This window comes from Lissotriton vulgaris, chromosome 1_1 (genome assembly GCF_964263255.1).
Source record: "Lissotriton vulgaris chromosome 1_1, aLisVul1.2, whole genome shotgun sequence".
Lineage (NCBI taxonomy): Eukaryota > Metazoa > Chordata > Amphibia > Caudata > Salamandridae > Lissotriton > Lissotriton vulgaris.
This window is the reverse complement of record NC_141685.1, coordinates 983,400,674-983,419,380: the sequence shown is the minus strand read 5'-3', so window position 1 is coordinate 983,419,380 and position 18,707 is coordinate 983,400,674. Positions and strand designations below refer to the sequence as shown.

The 18,707-nt window shown below is 44.8% G+C and overlaps 1 protein-coding gene across 1 annotated transcript in view; it reads left to right on the top strand.

Moving 5' to 3' along the window:
- LOC147748343 (dehydrogenase/reductase SDR family member 4-like) overlaps positions 1 to 18,707 on the top strand; it is a 272,283-nt gene that overhangs the window by 139,457 nt on the left and 114,119 nt on the right. The window contains exons 5-6 of the mRNA XM_086960490.1: positions 11,582 to 11,652; positions 12,856 to 12,907. Of these exons, the coding sequence (XP_086816616.1) occupies positions 11,582 to 11,652; positions 12,856 to 12,907 (123 nt within the window). The remainder of the gene's footprint in view (positions 1 to 11,581; positions 11,653 to 12,855; positions 12,908 to 18,707) is intronic.

Sequence of the window (18,707 nt, the reverse complement as noted above, 5' to 3'; positions counted from 1 at the left end):
GACTCAAAAAATCCCACAGATAAAGACAGAGAGGGCAGTATACCACCACCAGTACACGCTAATAGACCAAGACAGGCATCCCAAGCATTAGTGATCATCGGAAAAAACAGTGAATACCCGGTATTTCCAAATCTAAAACATCAAACACATGAGGAAATCACTAAAATGTGTTCCAGTGCTGTTAAAATAACTTCTAAATGACTATTGAAAGAGAGGAATAACTGCCATGCCACAAAATAATACAGGGAATTTTGTACAGTTTTTTATTTACCAGCTCTTTGCTCTTCCAGTAGAGAAGGGTGGCAGCCGTACTGGCTACGGTAAAACTTGGTTGGAACGAAATGAAAGGGACCCTAAATCTGAGAAACTATGATGCCCATTAATGAACTACCTGTTGAATAAAGAAGTATTACATGCCTGCCCAAGGACACTGAAATGACTACGATTGGCAACAGCCTTACCCAACTAAGCAGTCCTTTTTGTGTGTACTAAATGAGCATCACACAAACATGTCGGGGGATGTGGAGTAGTGATACATGAATGGACAGTGTTTTTTTTTTTAATATCTTTATTGCTTTCAATTGTGTCTGGTGCAATAATTCACAAACATCAATGCAGTACATCCTGGCGATAACATCACTCTTTCTATAACACAGTGTACATAGATCGGGGCATTTCCTGCTCATAATTGTAGTGTCATTCGTGTTCATAATGTAAGGTTACTCATGCATTTGTAAGTTGCCTTGGGCTCCTACAGCCCACACAGTCTGCCATCTAGGTATGGGCGGAAAATCCGTTTCGCTCGCGGATTTTGCGGATTTTCGGGAAATTCGCAATCCGCGAGATTCGCGAATCTCCCGCAAAATCCGCAAATCCGCGAGCAGCGGATTTTGCTCGCACTGCTCGCACTGTTCGCGTGAGTTCGCGGCTTCCCAGTACAACTTTGCGCCCCGCGAATAAGTGCTAAATTGCAGAAATACGATCTTAGCAAAACTGAAACTACTTACCAGGTTCAAAAGTTCAGGCTCATCATTAGTAGCCATTTCCTGTAGTGCTTCCTGAGGGGCCCCTCCAGAGTTCAGTTGCCAGTTGCAACTATTATGTGACCCTGCTCTGAACCTCAGAATAGTTACACATATGCCACAAAGGTCCTGAATTACAGCTAAGGGAGACAAGCAGGAGCCAGGCTGGAAGTTAAAATCCATTAATCAGCCCCTAATTCATTATTGTCAGTTGGGGCAGGGCAGGTGTTGTAACTAATTTTGCAACAATGAAAGCACTTAGCAAGTGCAAAAGATCACTAATCAGGGCGCACTAAGGAAGCAGGTGCCAGCTAAAAAAATATTCTGTGACACATTAATCAGCCCCAAATTAATTCAGGTCACTTGAGGCAGGGAAGGTGTGCTTTGCTTTGCCGAAAATAATGTACACTGGACAACCAGAGGGTGTGGTGATGAAACAGAGGGTGGCATGGGTGGGCCAGAGGGTGGCATGAGTAGTCAGAGAGTGGCAGTGGTGACAGAGAGTGGCAGTGATGAAGAAGAGTGTCCCAAACAGGCTGGACACGTAGAAACAACAAGTTCGCGAAACTTGCGACCCGACAGGTAAGTTCGCAATTTGCGAAAGTGTACAAAACCCTCGCGAACTGGCAGAAACCCGCGCAAACACACAAAAAAAAAAATCCGCTAATTCGCGAGAATTTGCGGATTTTGCGGATTGCGAGTTCGTAAATCCGCAAAATTCGCGAACGCGAGATTCGCAAAATTCGCCCATGCTTACTGCCATCTCCATTCAGGAGTCAGAGTCAAGGTGTTTAGCAAGCCTCTTCATAGTTGCAAACGACAGTGCGTGAAAAGATCACTGTGGATAGACCAAGATTACTCATATTTGAACTCAGCTCCTGAATTGCATCAAAGACTGTTTCAAAATCAAATTGAGCAACATACATGCAAGCATCGAGTCCAGCCATTAGATATCATCTTTCTACAACAATTCAACCGCATTGAACAACAACCAATAATAAACCAAAACAAGAGAGACATCAAATGATCAAGTGTGTATGTATCTGGTGTTTAGTGTGCTTTCCGGGTGCAATCATGACTAGTTTAGTATGCTGGTATCGCGTGTGGGCTGCCACTTCTGCTCCCCATGCAGTTGCCTGGTCGTTAAGATAATGTCCGATAGGGGCTATATGTGGGCCGTGCCATGAAGGGGCATGTGGGCTTCACCCAGCCTGACATCCGCAGTGAGAATGCCACTCAGGGCCAGTGTGGCACCTACGTCCGGGCGGTTCGTTAAGCGACAGATCCCGCCCTTTGCCCATGGGGTATTCGTAGCGTGACGTCAGAACGTGTGAGAGTTTTAAGCATGTCGTCCCAGGCCTGTGCGATGGGATACTTGCGTAGTCCCGCCGTCTCTTCCCTGGGCCAATGTGGTGCCCTCCGCCCAAGCCCAGACGTCAAGGGACTTCACCCAATGCAATACCTCCGGTGGGTCCTTGCGTTTCCACCTTTTAGTTATAAGTCGTTTCACAGTTATGAAGCCCAGATCCCAAATCCTGGAGCTTGCCTTGTTAGCCTTAGTTCTCTTGTATAACCCCAGGATGCAGACCTCCCACGTGATGGGCACCTCAGTGTTGGTGCAGTTGGCCAGCGTTTCCGATATTGCACGCCAATAGTGTAGGAGCATTGAACAAGACGCACAGCATGTGTAATAGATCAGCGCCTAGAAGGCGACATCTCAGTCATTCACAGGTGTTGATGTTAAAGTATTTGTTGATCTTGTCTGGTGAAAGATACGCATGTGTAATCTGTAAGTTTGTATGAGTTTGAATCGCAAGTTTTGCGGTATGTATGTGGCACTAGCCAGGATGCTTTCCCACTCTTTATCAGTCCAGGGACGGCCTCTGTCCTCCGCCCAATATGTGAGGAGTCTCTACAAAGGCTTCAAGACCTGGATGAGAAGGGCCCGCACCAGCCAATGTATCACATGTGATCCCTCCCCCATCACATGCAGGTACTGCAATAACTGATGTGTCGGCGGTTCGTTAGTGATATCGCCCCATGCTAGTGTAAACGTTCTCTTAATAGCTGCGTGCAGAAGGGACTGGCTCACCGCCAATCCAGTATCCGTCGATAGTGTCGCAAAAGGCAATAAGCTATCGTCCACTTACAAGTCCCCCAGCGTCTCCACCCCCGCCTAAACCCAGGGTGCCAGCATCACATCCGTTATAGGGTCTCTGTCTCTGGGCGTGCCAAGAAGTGGCAACACCGGAGCGTACGGAACCGAGTCTTTTGTAAGGTGAAGGCTTCTCCTAAAACAACTATGAGCCAGCTCAACATGTACTTGCGTCAGGCGAGAAATTTTCGCTAGCGAGTGAAACAGTCCACAAATTTGGGCCTTAGTCCAAGTTGTTGTTTCAATTGCTGTGTCCGCCAGGTTCCTGCCACTAAGCCACCTCGCGACCCGCTGTAATTGCGCGGCTAGGTGATACAGTTCCAAATGTGGAACTATCAAACCCCCACTGTCCGGAGGTGCATATAATTGTTGCAGTGCTATCCTGGGCTGCCCGCATTCCAGATCAGGCCACGGATTAACCCCTCCAATTCTCTAAACAGCCTCACTGGGACATACACCGAAAGATTTGCAAAATAATATAGCAACCTGGGTAATACTATCATTTTGGTTAAAGTGACACAGCTCATCACATTGAGCGGTAAGGTCTTCCAGAATTGCACTTGCCCTCTTATTGAGGAGATAGCGCGAATCAGATTACCTTCCAGTATATCTGCTGGGGACCTGTAAATGTATATTCCTAGGTATCTGAATGTGGTTGGATACCAGTCAAGCGCGGTTCCATTGATAATGATATCGGCCGCCACTACGTCCGCACAGAAGGAGTAAGCACCTGATTTAGCCCAGTTTACTCTGAGGCCCGATATCTCCTCAAATCTGCAGAACAGCGCTGATATCTCCGGCGGCACAGCATGAAGGTCTTGCATATATAACAACAGGTTGTCCGCGTACAGGGACACTGTATGCAGTCCATCGCTCAAGGAGATGCCCCAGTCCGCACTGCTCTCCCGGAGAAGAGCAGCCAACGGCTCCATAGCAAGGGAAAAGAGTAATGGGACAGGGGCATCCCTAACCTGGTCCCTTGTTTCACCCTAATTTCATCGGACAAAAGCTTGCCCGTGCGAACCCGCACTGTGGGACGTTGATACAACAATTGCACCAGCTGGCAAAAATCATCTTCCAGCTCGTATTTACGTAAGACTGCTGCAGGATAAGGCCACTCCAGCGAGTCAAAGACCTCCTCCAGGTCCAATACTAGACAGCCAGACCTGGGCCAAGCTGCTGTGACATACTTTTGCATTCTAAATAGCCTTCAAATGTTTAGGGAGGTGCTTCTAGTGGGCACAAATCGGTTCTGTTCAGCATGCACTAGAGTTGGCACAAACGGAGCAATATGTTTGGCCAGTGCCGAGGCAAGGATTTTATAGTCTGTGTTCAACAGGGCCAGTGGGCGGTAAGAGTCCAGGATGTCAGGGTTCCTGCCTGGTTTCAAAAGGGAAACCAACGTTGTCTCGTTTTGTGTGGGGTTAAGCGTTGAATATTCTAGTGCCGCCACATATATGCGTAATAGCTCTGGTATTATTACTTCTGAGTACGCCTTGTAAAATTCAGCCAGTAGTCCATCAGGACCCGGCGTCTTACCATTTGATAGAGAGTAGATACTGTCCCTTATGTCGTCCAGTGACAAAGGAGCACCCACATCTCCCCGTTGATTGTCCGTGAGTTGCGGCAATGTTATTGTGGAGAGGAAGCCCATGTCTATCTCTGTGGCTCTCAAACAAGATCTGTATATTATGGAGTAATGTGTCACAAAAGCGTGATGTATATCATGTTGAGTGTGTACCATGACTCCCCGTGTATCCTGTAGGGCCGTCACGGGTGCTGTGACCAGGTCTTGCCGTATCATCCACAACAGCAACCTATTGGGTTTGTCTCCCATATGATCGGTGCGCGCTGAGTGTGCTCTAATAATCTGGAGTGTTCTTCCCGAAAACGTTCCAAAGGCCCAGTATTACCTTCCAACGCTAATCATTCCCTCCGGAGTAGGTCAGTTTTGAGGCGCGTAAGATCTGCTTCCAGCTGTCGTCGCATGCCTGCTTGTGCACCAAGGCAATCCCCCCTGATCACCACCTTGAACGCGTTCCACTCCACCAGAGGCATTGTGGCAGTGCCAGCGTTATCCTAGAAATACCGGAGGATATTAGCAACCAGTAGATCACGGAAGGGTGCATCCAGTAGTGGGTCCAGTTGTAGCCAACAGGTCGGAATTGGCGGATGGGGGCGCTCCCATCACAACTCCAGGACATGGGGGGTTGTGATCAGTGTGCCCGGCCTAAATAATAAACTGCCGATACATGGGGGAGCAATGCATGTGAGAGCATGTAACGGTCTAACCGCACAAGCAGGTCATGAGCCCCCAAATAATAATGATATGCCCTATCGAGGGGGTGGCGATGTCTCCAGGCATCTCTCAAATGCCATTGTGTTGCCCAATTAGTCAGTGCCTTCATGGCATGGTGCGTGCTGGTACCTGGGATGGGTGGAAAGGATCGGTCCAGTGACACATCAAGGACACTATTGTAATCGCACCCTAGCAACATGGGGATGTCGTGCCATGGCGCCAGGATGTGTGATACTTTGTTGAGGAACGCAGCCTGCTCAGTGTTAGGGGCATATATCGATGCAAGCACTATTTGACGCCCATCCAGTGCGCCCCTAACTATCACATATCTCTGAGTTGGCCACATGAGTCTCTTGCAGTAGGGCTATTTGTATGTGATGTTGCTTGAGGTACGAGTAGATCTGATACCTATGCGACGGTGTGTGCATGCCCCTCACATTCCACGTACCCACCCTAAGTGAAGACATCGGTCCCACAACATGTCAGGTGAACGTGCAGCTGCGGCAGTCCACCAATCATACACATTAGATACAACTTAGCGTTACACACCCTATCTGGCACGTGGGCTCGCAGCATATGACATTGCGTGTATCCAATTTTGAAAAAAGAGGGACCCCTACTCCTAATGCATTCACTACTAGTAGGGAATAATGTAAACTATAATTTGTAAAGCAAACAGTAGTGAGCTTAATAATTAAGCCAAAAAAAACAAGAAAAACATACTATAAATTAAGAAGAATAGTATCTCATGTAAAAAAAACTAAACATGTTATAATTGAAATCGGTTTTTTTTGGGAATTTTATTACAATTATTTCTTCATTTTAGCTAAATATTTCTTATATATAAATACATATCTTGCATTAAAAAGTCAATCACATACAATTTATAATTCAGAGGGTGTGTGAAAACATACTAAGTCACAAAAAAAGAAGAAAATAAGGAAATTAGACAATACAAATGACAATGATCTTAAGTGGGGCTAGTGGAGTTAGCAAAGCGGTGGATGTTGACTCTACGCGCGTTTCGGCATTTGCCTTCTTCAGGAGTCCGTCATTTGCATTTGGACATTACATACAACAAAGTGGGGTAAGATATCTCTCTCCTTTGAATTGTTGCTTGAATTCAAGGTTAATTATACAGAATAGAAGTAGCGCTTCCGAACTATTAATTCTTATTCTTGCGCTTCTAGGGTAACTGACAATCAATTCGAATTGAATCAGTGAAGAATAGATCTTAATGGTTGCTAGTCACGAATAGATATGATTCAATATTCGGGATGAATAAGAGTGGCACTTTTATAAGATGGACGATAGATGTTGCACTTGGAAGTGAACGTTCTTGACCTGTATTAATTGTAGGTGATTATTAGATAAGTAGTAGGGATACATCCACTGAATAGCCTTCTCACATGGAGGCACTATCAAACGTAGTCCATGATGTGAATAAACGATTAAAATAGAATAGATAAAGGATTGGCGGCGCTGACAGTCCTTGTATTAAAATAGCAGCGCGGTATAAATGGGGTTCTGGAAAACGTCCGTCTTAGTAGCCAGCTCAAGTGTATCCACCCATGACAAATGACGTCTCATGAAAAAACTCAAAAAAAGATCAAAAGCATAAAAAATATCAAAAGGGCGAAAATGGAACTACCAATCGTCCAAACTTCCAATTGGAGATAACAATCAAACAATTCTGGGGGTATACTGCGAACTGCTCTATCTTAGTTTACAATCCGCGCATCTATCATGTCAGGGGCTCCCCATTCTCAGGCAGAACATAATATAAATAGTGCAAATTACATACGTCAGCCCAGGGGCACTCATCAGGTGAGTTATGTGCGTAAGTGTTCATGAACTAGCAACGAAATATACGTTTGAGTCCCACCACCTCCCGTATGAAGTGTTACTACAATCCCAACAGTGAACACCTAATGTAAGGTTATAGCAACAGGTATTCCAGCGTCTACAAGTCCAGCAACAGCATGCCCCTGAACACATACCCCAGTACCTCAGTCTGTGGTCCATACAGATACAGGAGCTTGCAATGTTCATGAAATCAAGTCCGCCATCTATGGAGTGACATCCAGCCGATCGTTCGAGTCCTGCGAGTTCTGCAAGCCATATACCTGTTCATCATCGCTGGTCAGGTCACGCTGGCTGGAATTAGATGCATCTTCCATCCTCAATGAGCCGCTGATCTCTACTATCGCCCGTAGGGCATTACGTTGCCCGCTGAGGATCAGCTCCGAGTGTGGACCCATAGGCGACAAAGGTGGTATCCCCTTATGTGTGAGTCTGCGCACTCTCCGTCGACGGCAAAATGAGCCCTTCAATTTCGGCAGTGCTGCAGCCGCAGCCCGGTCTCGAAGCCCCGCATTGGTGAATGTATCTAACCAGTCCTCCGCCTCTTCCGGAGTGTTAAAGAAGTGCATCTTGTCGCTGGCAACTACACGTAGTCGCGCAGGGAACAACAGAGAATATTTCAGGTAATTTTGCCGAAGACGTTTCTTTACTGCCATGAATGAAGATCTCTAGGGCTGTACCTGGATGGTGTAGTCCGGAAAAAACATTACTTTGAGGTTGTCAATGTAGACATCCAGGAGCTTCCTGGTTTCCCGTAGTATGGAATCTCAATCTCGGTAGTTAAGGATCCGAAGGAGCAGAGGCCGCGGGTTCGTTCCCATTGGGAGGGTCCTCGCCGGGATTCTATGGGCTCGCTCAATGACAAAGTGCGGTGAGTGGGATCCCTCCGGCAGCAGATTTCTAAGCCCAGTCTCCATGTGTAGGGCAGGCTCTTGCCCCTCCCACTTTTCCGGCACACCTACTATGCGGACGTTATTGCAGCGCGCCCTTCCCTCTGCATCTTCAGCCCTATCTTCCAGGAACTCCACACGGTTCAGCAGGTCCTGTACATGCTTGTCTGTTTGTGTCACCTGTGGCTTGACGTCTGCAAGCACCGATTCCAAAACTGGTGCGGTCCACCAGCTTCCGGTGATCCGCATGCAATTGAGTTAGGTCCATGGCCACCTTGTCTATTTTAGATTCCAGGGAAGTGCGGGTTTGGTTAACGGTTTCTTCCAGGCGTTCCATCGCAACAAGCACCAGGTCTGCACCACGGTATAGTCTGCTCTCCACCCGTTTCGGTCTGCGCTCATGTGCCGCTTGACATCGGGCGTCGAGTCTGTTCGTCTACGCCTCCGTCGCGTTCAGGGAGTTCTCAGAGCAGCGTCACTAGCACTTGAGCACCACTATGGGCACTCACTCCACACCAGCCGGTCGCAGCCAGCAGGCACCCACTGGCCCTCAGCCAGCGCAGCGGGGCCTCACCCGCTACTCACTTATATCCTCCCCGCAGGTCGTAACACTCCGCTGCACAGGTCTCAGGAGTCAAGTGCGTAGCAGCGCGCTTCATAGCAAGGTGTCAAACCAGATCAGGGCTGGTGGAGCATCCATCAGAAGACCTCCTCCAATGCAGAAGTCGTGGGGACCTGTCTATCATTCACCAGTGCCCTTCCCATGACTCAGTCGTCAGCCACATCCCCTAGCTGCCCAGGGCTCAGCAGGCCGCGTGTAGCAGTTTATCTCAGCAAGAGATCACTCATGCCAGGGTTGGTGGTGCAGTCAGCAATAGGCATCAGTAGATATATCCCACAGGAGCCAACCAGGCAGGCCACGCCAGGCATGATAGGCGTAGCCTATCTGTATATTGACGGACAAGGTAAGGCTAGAGGATTCCCAGGTGCAAAAATTGCCACTCCCACAGAGGCACTAATAGGATGCACTACTTTGGTCAGCCAAAAATCATTGTGTTCTTACAGTCACCAGCATCACCTGCTTCAGCAGTGTAGTAGTGATCGCAGGGTAAATCGCTGATGAATGGGATACAGTGGGCAGTCTCCCATGAAGCTCATATGTTGGATCTAAGTTCCGGGGGCTGCATGTGACTACAGTTCATCAGTGTTGCATTAAGAGGGTTAACATTAATACGTCGAAATGAAGGCTTCCAAGAAAGAAGACCACGCAAGAAGTGAGGCTGTTCTGTGCATGATTATGCTGTCAGACAACCTTCGTGCAATGCCTTTCTGCCTCCGCTGCAGCGGGTACCTGTTGGGGAGAGTCGTCTGCCACTACTGCCGGCGGTGCAGCAAAGGCACCAGCTGCACTCCGCTTCGCACCAGTGGGCGCGTTCAAATGCGGTGAAGTGTGAATGACTGGTGTGTCCAACTTGCCAGTGGGGGGCTCATTTATCATAGCTATGCCGCAGGAACGGTGGCAGATCAAAAGGCCCCAGGGAGCCCACACACCACGGCTATGTCGCACGGGCAGATGGAGGGCAGGCAGGGCCAGGCAGGAGCTGTCTATGCCACGCCGCCCCAAACAGCACAGCGGCCAACAGCCGATCCAGAGGGAACCACAGCCCGGAGTCGTGCAGGTAGCCCGGCATGGACTCAGATCATGTCCCGCTCACCATCAGCGATCCAGTGCATTGCAGGGGAATTTGCACTCGCAGGTCTGCCGTGCACGGCCCACCTCTCATCGTGGAGCAACCAGCGAGCAGGGCAAAATCCCACAGGTAGGAACAATCGGGTGGCCAGTAGAGGTTATAGCTGCAGCCTGTTGCAGATCGGCGGGTACAACTTTAGGTGGAGACAGGGTTTATGGCCAAAGTATGTATCTATCTTCTTCCCTGGGCTACTCCATAGTTCGCGGCCCTGTGGGCGGAGCCCGACCAACGGCTAGCGTAGTTAGGGTCGCCACCATCAGGATCAGGCAGCGGATAGGCTCAGCAATCGTGCGCCATACAGCAGGGGCCCGGGCGGGTCGAAAATCACAGCGCTGCTTTAGTATAGTATCCTGCACGATCTTAACCACAGCCTCCATGAGCGACTGTATTTGGAGATAGCAGCCTGGTTAGGGGAGCTCTACCCAAACACGTCTGCCTCCATTGCAGTCGCAGCCACGCCCCCTCATGAATGAGCAGTGTTAGTGTGGTTTGCTTATAATTTACTCGAGGAAGAGAAGGGATGGGAGTTTTTTTCTCAGGTGTAGAATATAATTGTGGAAATCATCCGAAGTAATACTTTGTACCAATGTTGAAAACATTATGTGGTGAAATCTCGTACAAGTTGAAATCAATGATATCTAAAAGATTGCCTATGAAAAAATATGCGGAATAGGATGTGTTAAAAAACAATTCCACATGCTATACCCCAATGCAATTTTAATAACTCAGAAGCTCTTTACTACTAGTGATAAATACCTCACTCGGGGGTAGTGGTGTTGACCAAGTGTGGTAAATTACCCACCCTATTCCGACGAATTTGTAATGAGGGTTTAAGTGTGCATAGTCAAGCTTGTTCTGGGTTGTTTGCAGTCTGTGATATTGATGCAACACCAGGAGTCAAGAAGCTCAGCCCAGACAGTAAGGTGTTATTTCTAGGTTTTTTACCTTGAGTGGTGTCTTCAAGACAGCACTTCTATGACTGACCTAATTCACTTCATAAACATGATTGTGCTGTTGCATGTCCTTATTATGCAGGTTATCGTGCAGAATGTGAACCGGTAGGTGGTGCTATGGTTGCTGGTGGCCCTCTTAGGTCAACAAAGCGTGTATATTTGTGCTGTTGCCAGCTGGATGGGTCTGACTTTGTGTCTGGTGATAACTTTTGAGAAGCCAACTCTGCATAGCTCTCAAGTTTTGTAAATTCTGAGACATGAGAACTAATTAATGTATTTGATGACGTTACAAGAAATTATGGCATATAACCATTTGGCACCAATTGCAACACGAGAAGCGACATAAAAGGGATGATTTAATAAAATGAACACAAACCCAATAAAATAACACCAAAGCATCACTTAAGTATGATAGTACACCAGGCAGCCCACTCCCAAGCAACGATGTTGGACGGCATGGCTGCCTTAGCACTGCATTCTTCCAATGTGTCGTCACTTCCTCGATGCACCTGGCCGTTCCAAAGCTTTATAAGTCTCTTACAGTCGACACTTGAGTAATGTCGGTGCTTGTGTTCAGTTAGAATGGTGACAAATCTTCAGCTGGTGTCACTTTGTCTTTCACCAATTCTTTTTACCTTTCGGTTTCAGCTTTTCAATGTAAATGTGATATCGACCTTTCTAATGGTGAAGCTGGTGGTTCCTCACATGAAGAAGCGTGGGTAAGGAATTGTGTCAGTTGGTGGTCAATAGAAGCATAGAGTCTAGGAGGACTGCATGTGTGTTGCAATGATGCAGGGCATTCTAGGGCTAGAGAGGTGCTCTGGTTTTTAAGTCACAATACTTGATGTTACAGTTTTTCACCCTGGCTTCTTCGTAGGTCACGACAGGCTCCAAGTCTCACCTCCTCTATGTTGCTCTTTCCCATTTATTCCCCTTCCTGAGCTCTTTAGGCAGTGAAGAGCTAAAAATACGCTGCCTCTCCAATCCCTAAACTTCTCACACACTGAGAACATTTTCTGGGTTGGTAGGTCAGACTCAGGGTCTAAGAGCTCCAGGATCCCATGACCAAGCCCAGTCCCACCTCATTCTTCCCTAGCCATCTCCCATCCCCTGTCCATGCCTCTAGGTGTTCATCTGATGTCCTGCTCTGGATGGCCCATTCTTTTTTGGGTGGCACATCCTGTGGCTGAAAACATCCCAGCTATATAAGCAAAGGGCATAGACGATGTTGTAAAATGTCTGTATTAGTAAAGATTCACAATTCCCCTGAACTCTTTTACTATGCCCTCCTCCTACAATGTATACTTTACAAAAGTCTGTATAACAACAGCTTGAATCCTGTGTGCTTTATCCAAAGCTATCAAACTGCAGAAACACTTTGCACCTGAATCGTAAGACTGAAAATGCAGGAGAGCTCAGCAAAATTAGTTTGTGACAGGGGAACTGAGCTCACAAGTGTATTCCATGTTAACTACCATTGAGACCGCATTAAAAGTATTGTGGATTGGCACATATTATAGTGCAATATAAAATTAGCTGTGCTCCTATTTGGGATTTTTATTAAACTTTCTAAAATCAGAAATGCTGTGTTTCTAAATGTTACTTTTTAAGGCCATTCCCTTCACTTGACATCAGTGTGTTTCCATACCAGTAATTTAGTAGGTATTAGTTATAAGAGTGAACATGTGGCTATCTAGTTCGTCGGATGACAGACTGATGTAGCTGTCACAAGGTATACTTGGATGTTTCATGTACGAGGGCTTCTTGGATAAATAACTACATCACCATCATAGGTACAGAAGAGGGTCTAGTGAAATAGTGAAAGAAATGTACGGGGGGGGGAGCTCTCCCACAACGCAAATAACCAGACGTGTTTTTATGAAAAGCCTATTCTGATTGCTAACCTGCTATTTTTTTTCTAGATCTGGATCGATTGTCCTGATTTCATCCATCGGTGCTTACATCACATACGAGGTAAGTCATGTTAAGTCATGTTGGTAGATTCCTCACAGACGCCGAAATAGCATCAATTATTGTGAAATGTCTTCCAGCATTAAGTTTGAAAAATACATATTTAACGATTCTTTACTAGAGTTACAAAAACAAAAAACCAGTAGATGGATAAAAAACTCCTCAGAATAGAAGCTTGAAATGCTGCCTATTCCCCATATGCCCACTTCATCTAATGTTCTCACTGTAAGAGCATGGATTCAGTTTTATATCGCCATTTTATCTTTAGCAACTGCTGACCAGCAATAACATCCCAGCCATCTTGGAGCAGGCAGCTTTTACACCAATTCATATCAGCAATAACATCCCAGCCATCTTGCAACAGACAGCTTTTAGACCAACTCATCTCAGTTATAACATTCAGGCCATCTTCTATCAGGTGACTTTTTCACCGAAGCAGATCAGCAGTAATATCATTGGAAGTTTGTATCAGGCAGGTTTACCAAAGCCAAACAGTCTTTCAGTTGGTGCCATCTAGGGCCAGCTTACTGTATAAAAAACATGATAATACATTATCTTTATCTTATTCTAATTCCTCTTTTGATTTGTTCCACTGTACACATTATTCTGAATTTAGTTTCTGTCAGACTTTCCACTTTTGTACTGCTTTTTAGACCCAACCGATATTTTGACTCTCATCCTGAAATTTAAAACACTCTGTATTGGGATTTGAGCATATAAGCAGGGTTAGACTCTAAACAAGACCTCCATCCCAGAAAAAAAATTAGAAATGCAACAATTGCTACATTTATGGGTTTCCTCATTTCTATGGTAAATTAACTTCTCAAAGGCATTTTCCAATCATTATGGAAAAATGATCAAAGCACATATATCGCCAAGAGGTTTATAAAGAGACAAAATGCAAAGGTTTAAAAAAAAAAAGTCTTAGGGCGATCCTATTTGTGCTGAAACTGGAAGGAAATTGATGGAGCACACTGGGAAGCAGAGGAGCTACATAAATGCAAACACCAATATATATAACATATTTATAGCACTAGAAAGTCTTCCCTTAGATGTTCTCTGCTTTTTTTCAACTATATGTAAATTGGAGAGTATGAAATGAAACACATGTCGCCATAGGAGGGTCATGTAGTGCCCTGTGAGCTGGCAATCAAACTGCAGGGGTGATGGAGGCATATTTCTGGTCAACTCATTAATAAAGTATGCTATGTGTTTGTAGTGAAATACTTTCCCTACTGTTGCACAGACTGGAGTGGGAGTAGTAAATTTCACCCTTCTGAAGTCCAACGCTTTCATTACTGTTGTACAGACTGGAACGGTCGAAAGGACCATAAAAGAGCAAAATAAAATCAAATTACCAACAGATTACACACAATAAAATCACAAAGATAAATGATTGAGTTGCACATCATCAATTCCCGTTCCATGACGTTGTAACCGAGTCACACTTCATACATTTTTTTAAACTCCTCACCAGGGAAATAAAATTCAATACTGCGTAACAGATTGTCGGAGCCTCACATCATTGTAAAAACAGTAAACCTCCTTGGTGAGTTTTAGAACATTTCCCTGCTAAAATTAGCCTAAAAACTGGATTCTAAAAGCTGAATATAAAGTGCAGAATAACATAAAGTGCTTAGTGTACTGTATGGACACAGTATCACATGGACAGTGGGGTAATGAAGCGAACCACGTCCCAGTAATGGGGTATGCCACCAGGAAGTGAATCATATTTATTCAGAGGCAGTTTAAATACAATCTGTGTTCTGGTGACTTTATCAATAATAGGTGAAGCTCCATTCCTTCACAAGTTGACAAAGGGATATACATGTAGACAGTTAACATGTTCAGAGCTTTCTGAAGTCTCATCTTATCTCTATGGGCATGGTATGTGTCCTTTACGAGATTCTTCCTATGTGAGCCAGTCTTGCTAGTATTCTAAAAAACACTAGTTAGTCCTAAATCATGAAGGGTATTTTTATGTACTTGATCCATGGATGTCTAGCATATTAGTCGACATTCCTCTAATATTCCCCAAGTGAAACTTAGCTCCGGAGTGGACCAGATTTTAACCCACAACAAAATAGGTACCAAGACCACCTCATCTTCTATAAAAATCAAGGCCCATTTCTTTCTTAGTAATAAAACTTGACGTGCAACTGGGAATTTCGAGTATGTCCCCAGACTGCTGCACCGTATGTACCCACCGACAGTCATTTACTTCAATATAGTATTATCAGTTCTTTGGGGGATTGTGTTTTAAATTCTTTGCAAATCTAAACAGGGATTCGCAGGCCACCTCCAATGTTTGGGAGTTTTGAAGATTCAGATGGTCCCACTACAGATTGGTCCTAAACAGAATGCCCAAAAGGCTACAATCTGTTGCTTTCTTTATCGGTGTATAACTGCTAAAAACCAACTTTGAGCGATTGGACTTTGGCCCACAACTTTGAGCGGGTGATCTTTGGCCTTGTTGGAATAGTAAATTTTACTTCTCTGAAGTCCAACACTTTCCCTACTGTTGCACAGACTGGAGTGGTAATAGTTCATTTAACCCCTCCAAAGTCCAATGCTTTCCTTACTGTTGCACAGACTAGAGTGGCAAAAGTAAATTTAATCTCTCCAAAATCCAATGTTTTCCCTACTGTTGCATAGACTGGAGTTAAAATAGTAAATTTCACTTCTGCGAAGTCCAATGTTTACCCTACTGTTGCACAGACTGGTATGGGAATAGGAAATGCACTGCCCCCTGAAGTCGAACTATTTTCCTGCTGTTGTACAGACTAGAGTTGAAATAGTACATTTAACCCCTCTGAAGTTCAACGCTTTCTCTGCTGTTGCACAGACTTGAGATGGAATAGTAAATTCAACCCCTCTGAAGTCCAACGCTTTTCCTACGGTTGCACAGACTTGAGGGGGATAGTAAATGTAACCTCTCCAAAGTCCAACCCTTTTCCTTGTGTTGCACAGACTAGAGGGGAATACTAGATTTGATCCCTTTGAATCCCAACACTTTCCCTATTGTTGCACAGACGGAGGTGGAAATGGTGCATTTTTTAAATTTAAATACTTATTTTTTAAATTGTTAAAATATGCATTAATATTATTTGTTTCTTTAATTTTATATCATCTTTTTAATTTTAGTAATATGTTGAGTAAGTTTCTTTTAAGTTTATAGTTTTTTACATCTAATTAATTTAGTAATTTAGTGTATTGGTGTGTAAGTGTGTTTTGATATTATTTATGTTTCATTTAAATATATAAATATACATATATTTTAAGTATTTATGCTTTTTTTATAATAGTAAAGTAAAAACAATAAGTAAAAAAATGTAAGGGCTGATTACGAGATCAGCAGTCCGACAGCCGGACTACTGCTGCAATGGTCAGGAGAACGCCACCAAGCCGGCGGCATCCCAACCCGTATGGCTTGCGGTGTGTCATCAGTGGTGGAACAGCAGCAACGTGCTACAGTTTATAAAGAGAGCCTGAAGCACATGCCGCCACAATGCAGCGCACTTGCACGTAGGGTGGACTGTGTACCATGCACCGTGTTGTGCAATGCACACAGTGCACGCACAACAGTGCAAACAAAGAGGGGCACAAGATGTGCCTCCATGCGAGTCACTAATGGGAAAAATCACCCTGGGGCCCTGTTTGGGGCCTCTTTCCTGCCTTTCCACTGACCTTTTTATGGCAGGGTACCCGCCATGAAAAGATCAGCGGAAAGGCAGGTCTTAATCGCCACTGCAGTGCCAGCATTGGCACCTCCTCTGTAGTCCCCTGCTTTCCCCACTGCCGCTACTGCAGGATCTTGGATCCTGGCAGCTGCTTTGTTCTTGTGGCCGTCTGCCTGCCCGACTCATAATCAGGCGGTCAGGCCACCGAGGAGGCGGAGGTCAGATCTCCACAAATGGTACGCACAGCAGTCTCAAGACTACCAAACTCGTAATCAGTTCCTTAATATAAACTAAAATATATTTTTTTATTAATTGTATTATATTAAACATGTATATATTACCTACTGGCGGTCGCCAGTAGGTAGTTATAGGATTATTTTCAATACAAAATCTCAACATTCTATTGTGAATAACTTTGGCGCCGGTTGAGGAATCTGCCTGAAAATGTCCTCAAATTTGCCTCACGGCTTTCCGGTCCTTCCCTGAAAGTTTGGGGGGGATTCGTCAAGCGGGGGCTGAGATAAAAGGGGGGGTCCCAAAACATGTTTTCCCCATGTTAATTTCCATAGGGCGGTCGACCTCACTTTTAGCCCGAACGGCTGAATGGATTTCCACCAAACTTCGAAAAATTGTAGGGACTGGTAGCCCAATGTGCCTTTGCTATGTCTCAAGATATGTGCTCCAGTGGCTTTTGAGTAATTTAGGATAAAAAAATATCCTATATCTATAAGCGCGCTCCGGCACGCGCACCGGGGCGCATACCAGCGTGCTACGCAAGATCGCGCGCGGAAAGCTGATTGGCTCTCGGGTGTCTGTAAACATTCCAAACAGACAGTCCGGAGCGGCCGCCATCTTGTGTCTCGGTAGGATCGAGATACAAGAGGTGGCAAAAACAATGGGGGAAATGACCAAAAGGGGGCAGGGTAGACCCTCCTGACCCCCTAGGTATGATGTGGGGGACATAAAGGAGCCCCGCGGGTCAATTTTATTTTTTTTTTCGATTTTCGCGGGGGGAGCGCCCGGTACGCGCTCCGGGGAGCGTACCGGGGAGCGTACCATGGGGAAAAAGAATGACAGTTTTAAAAAAAAGTAGCTGTTTTAAAAAAAAATTCTTTTTGTTGTTTTTTTTTTATTTAAGTACCTACATGTAGGTACCAATGCAGAGACTTAAATTTACTGTACACCGTCTCCTCTGTAGATATCTTGCATGTTGTTACAGAAGTTATTGTGGTATATGGAATCCATACCATAGTCTGTCAGGAAAGCAGAAACAGATCCTTTAAGCACTCCCTGAGAAGTCCTAGGGGATCATGGGTAGTCTATCCTGCTCCCTTATGATGAAAAAGAGATGTAAAATACACATTGGAGATAATATAGTGGGAGAAAGGTATAACTATTAGTAAACTTACTATGTAACACAAAAAATTTGCACAGTATACTATAAGTCTCACTTTATAATATAATCATTTTGGTACTACTTCATGAATTACATATAACAATGAATAATGTCTCAAACAATTTAAAAATTATTAAATATAAATTTATTCTTCTGATTCTTTTTCAAAATTTAATAAAACTTCCATTTTAATATTGTCCGGAATTTCCTCATAATTATTAGTACATGATTCAATTTGTTCCAAACATTTTATTAACTGTTGGTCCAAAGAGTCATCCATTAAATCAAATTCATCTTTTTGTTCTTCTGGATTTTCCACCTTTACTTCGAAAGAAATAACATTTGATTGTTTTTCTCCTTCCATTTTCTTTCTGAAAATTGCATAAAAAATAACTATATCAGTAGAGTTAGGGTACTGTTGGGTTTAAGTTCAGACAGGTACTTCTGAGTTTTTAACAGTGAAGTAATTTTTGGGCAGTGTATGGTTTCAGGCAGGAAGTAGAACTATTAAAAAGTGCATGTGATGTAGCCTAAGTAAATTCATAATTATACCAGAGAAGCCTAACTCAATCCATAATTATAACAGAGAAGTCTATCTCAATCTCTAACTCTTACAGAGGGACAGTATATACCTATCAGAAAACGTTTTCCCAAATTAACATAAAGTGCACAACATAGTTCCCCTTTCAAGTTAACAACTTACCTTTTTCAAAGTAGTTGAAGTTTT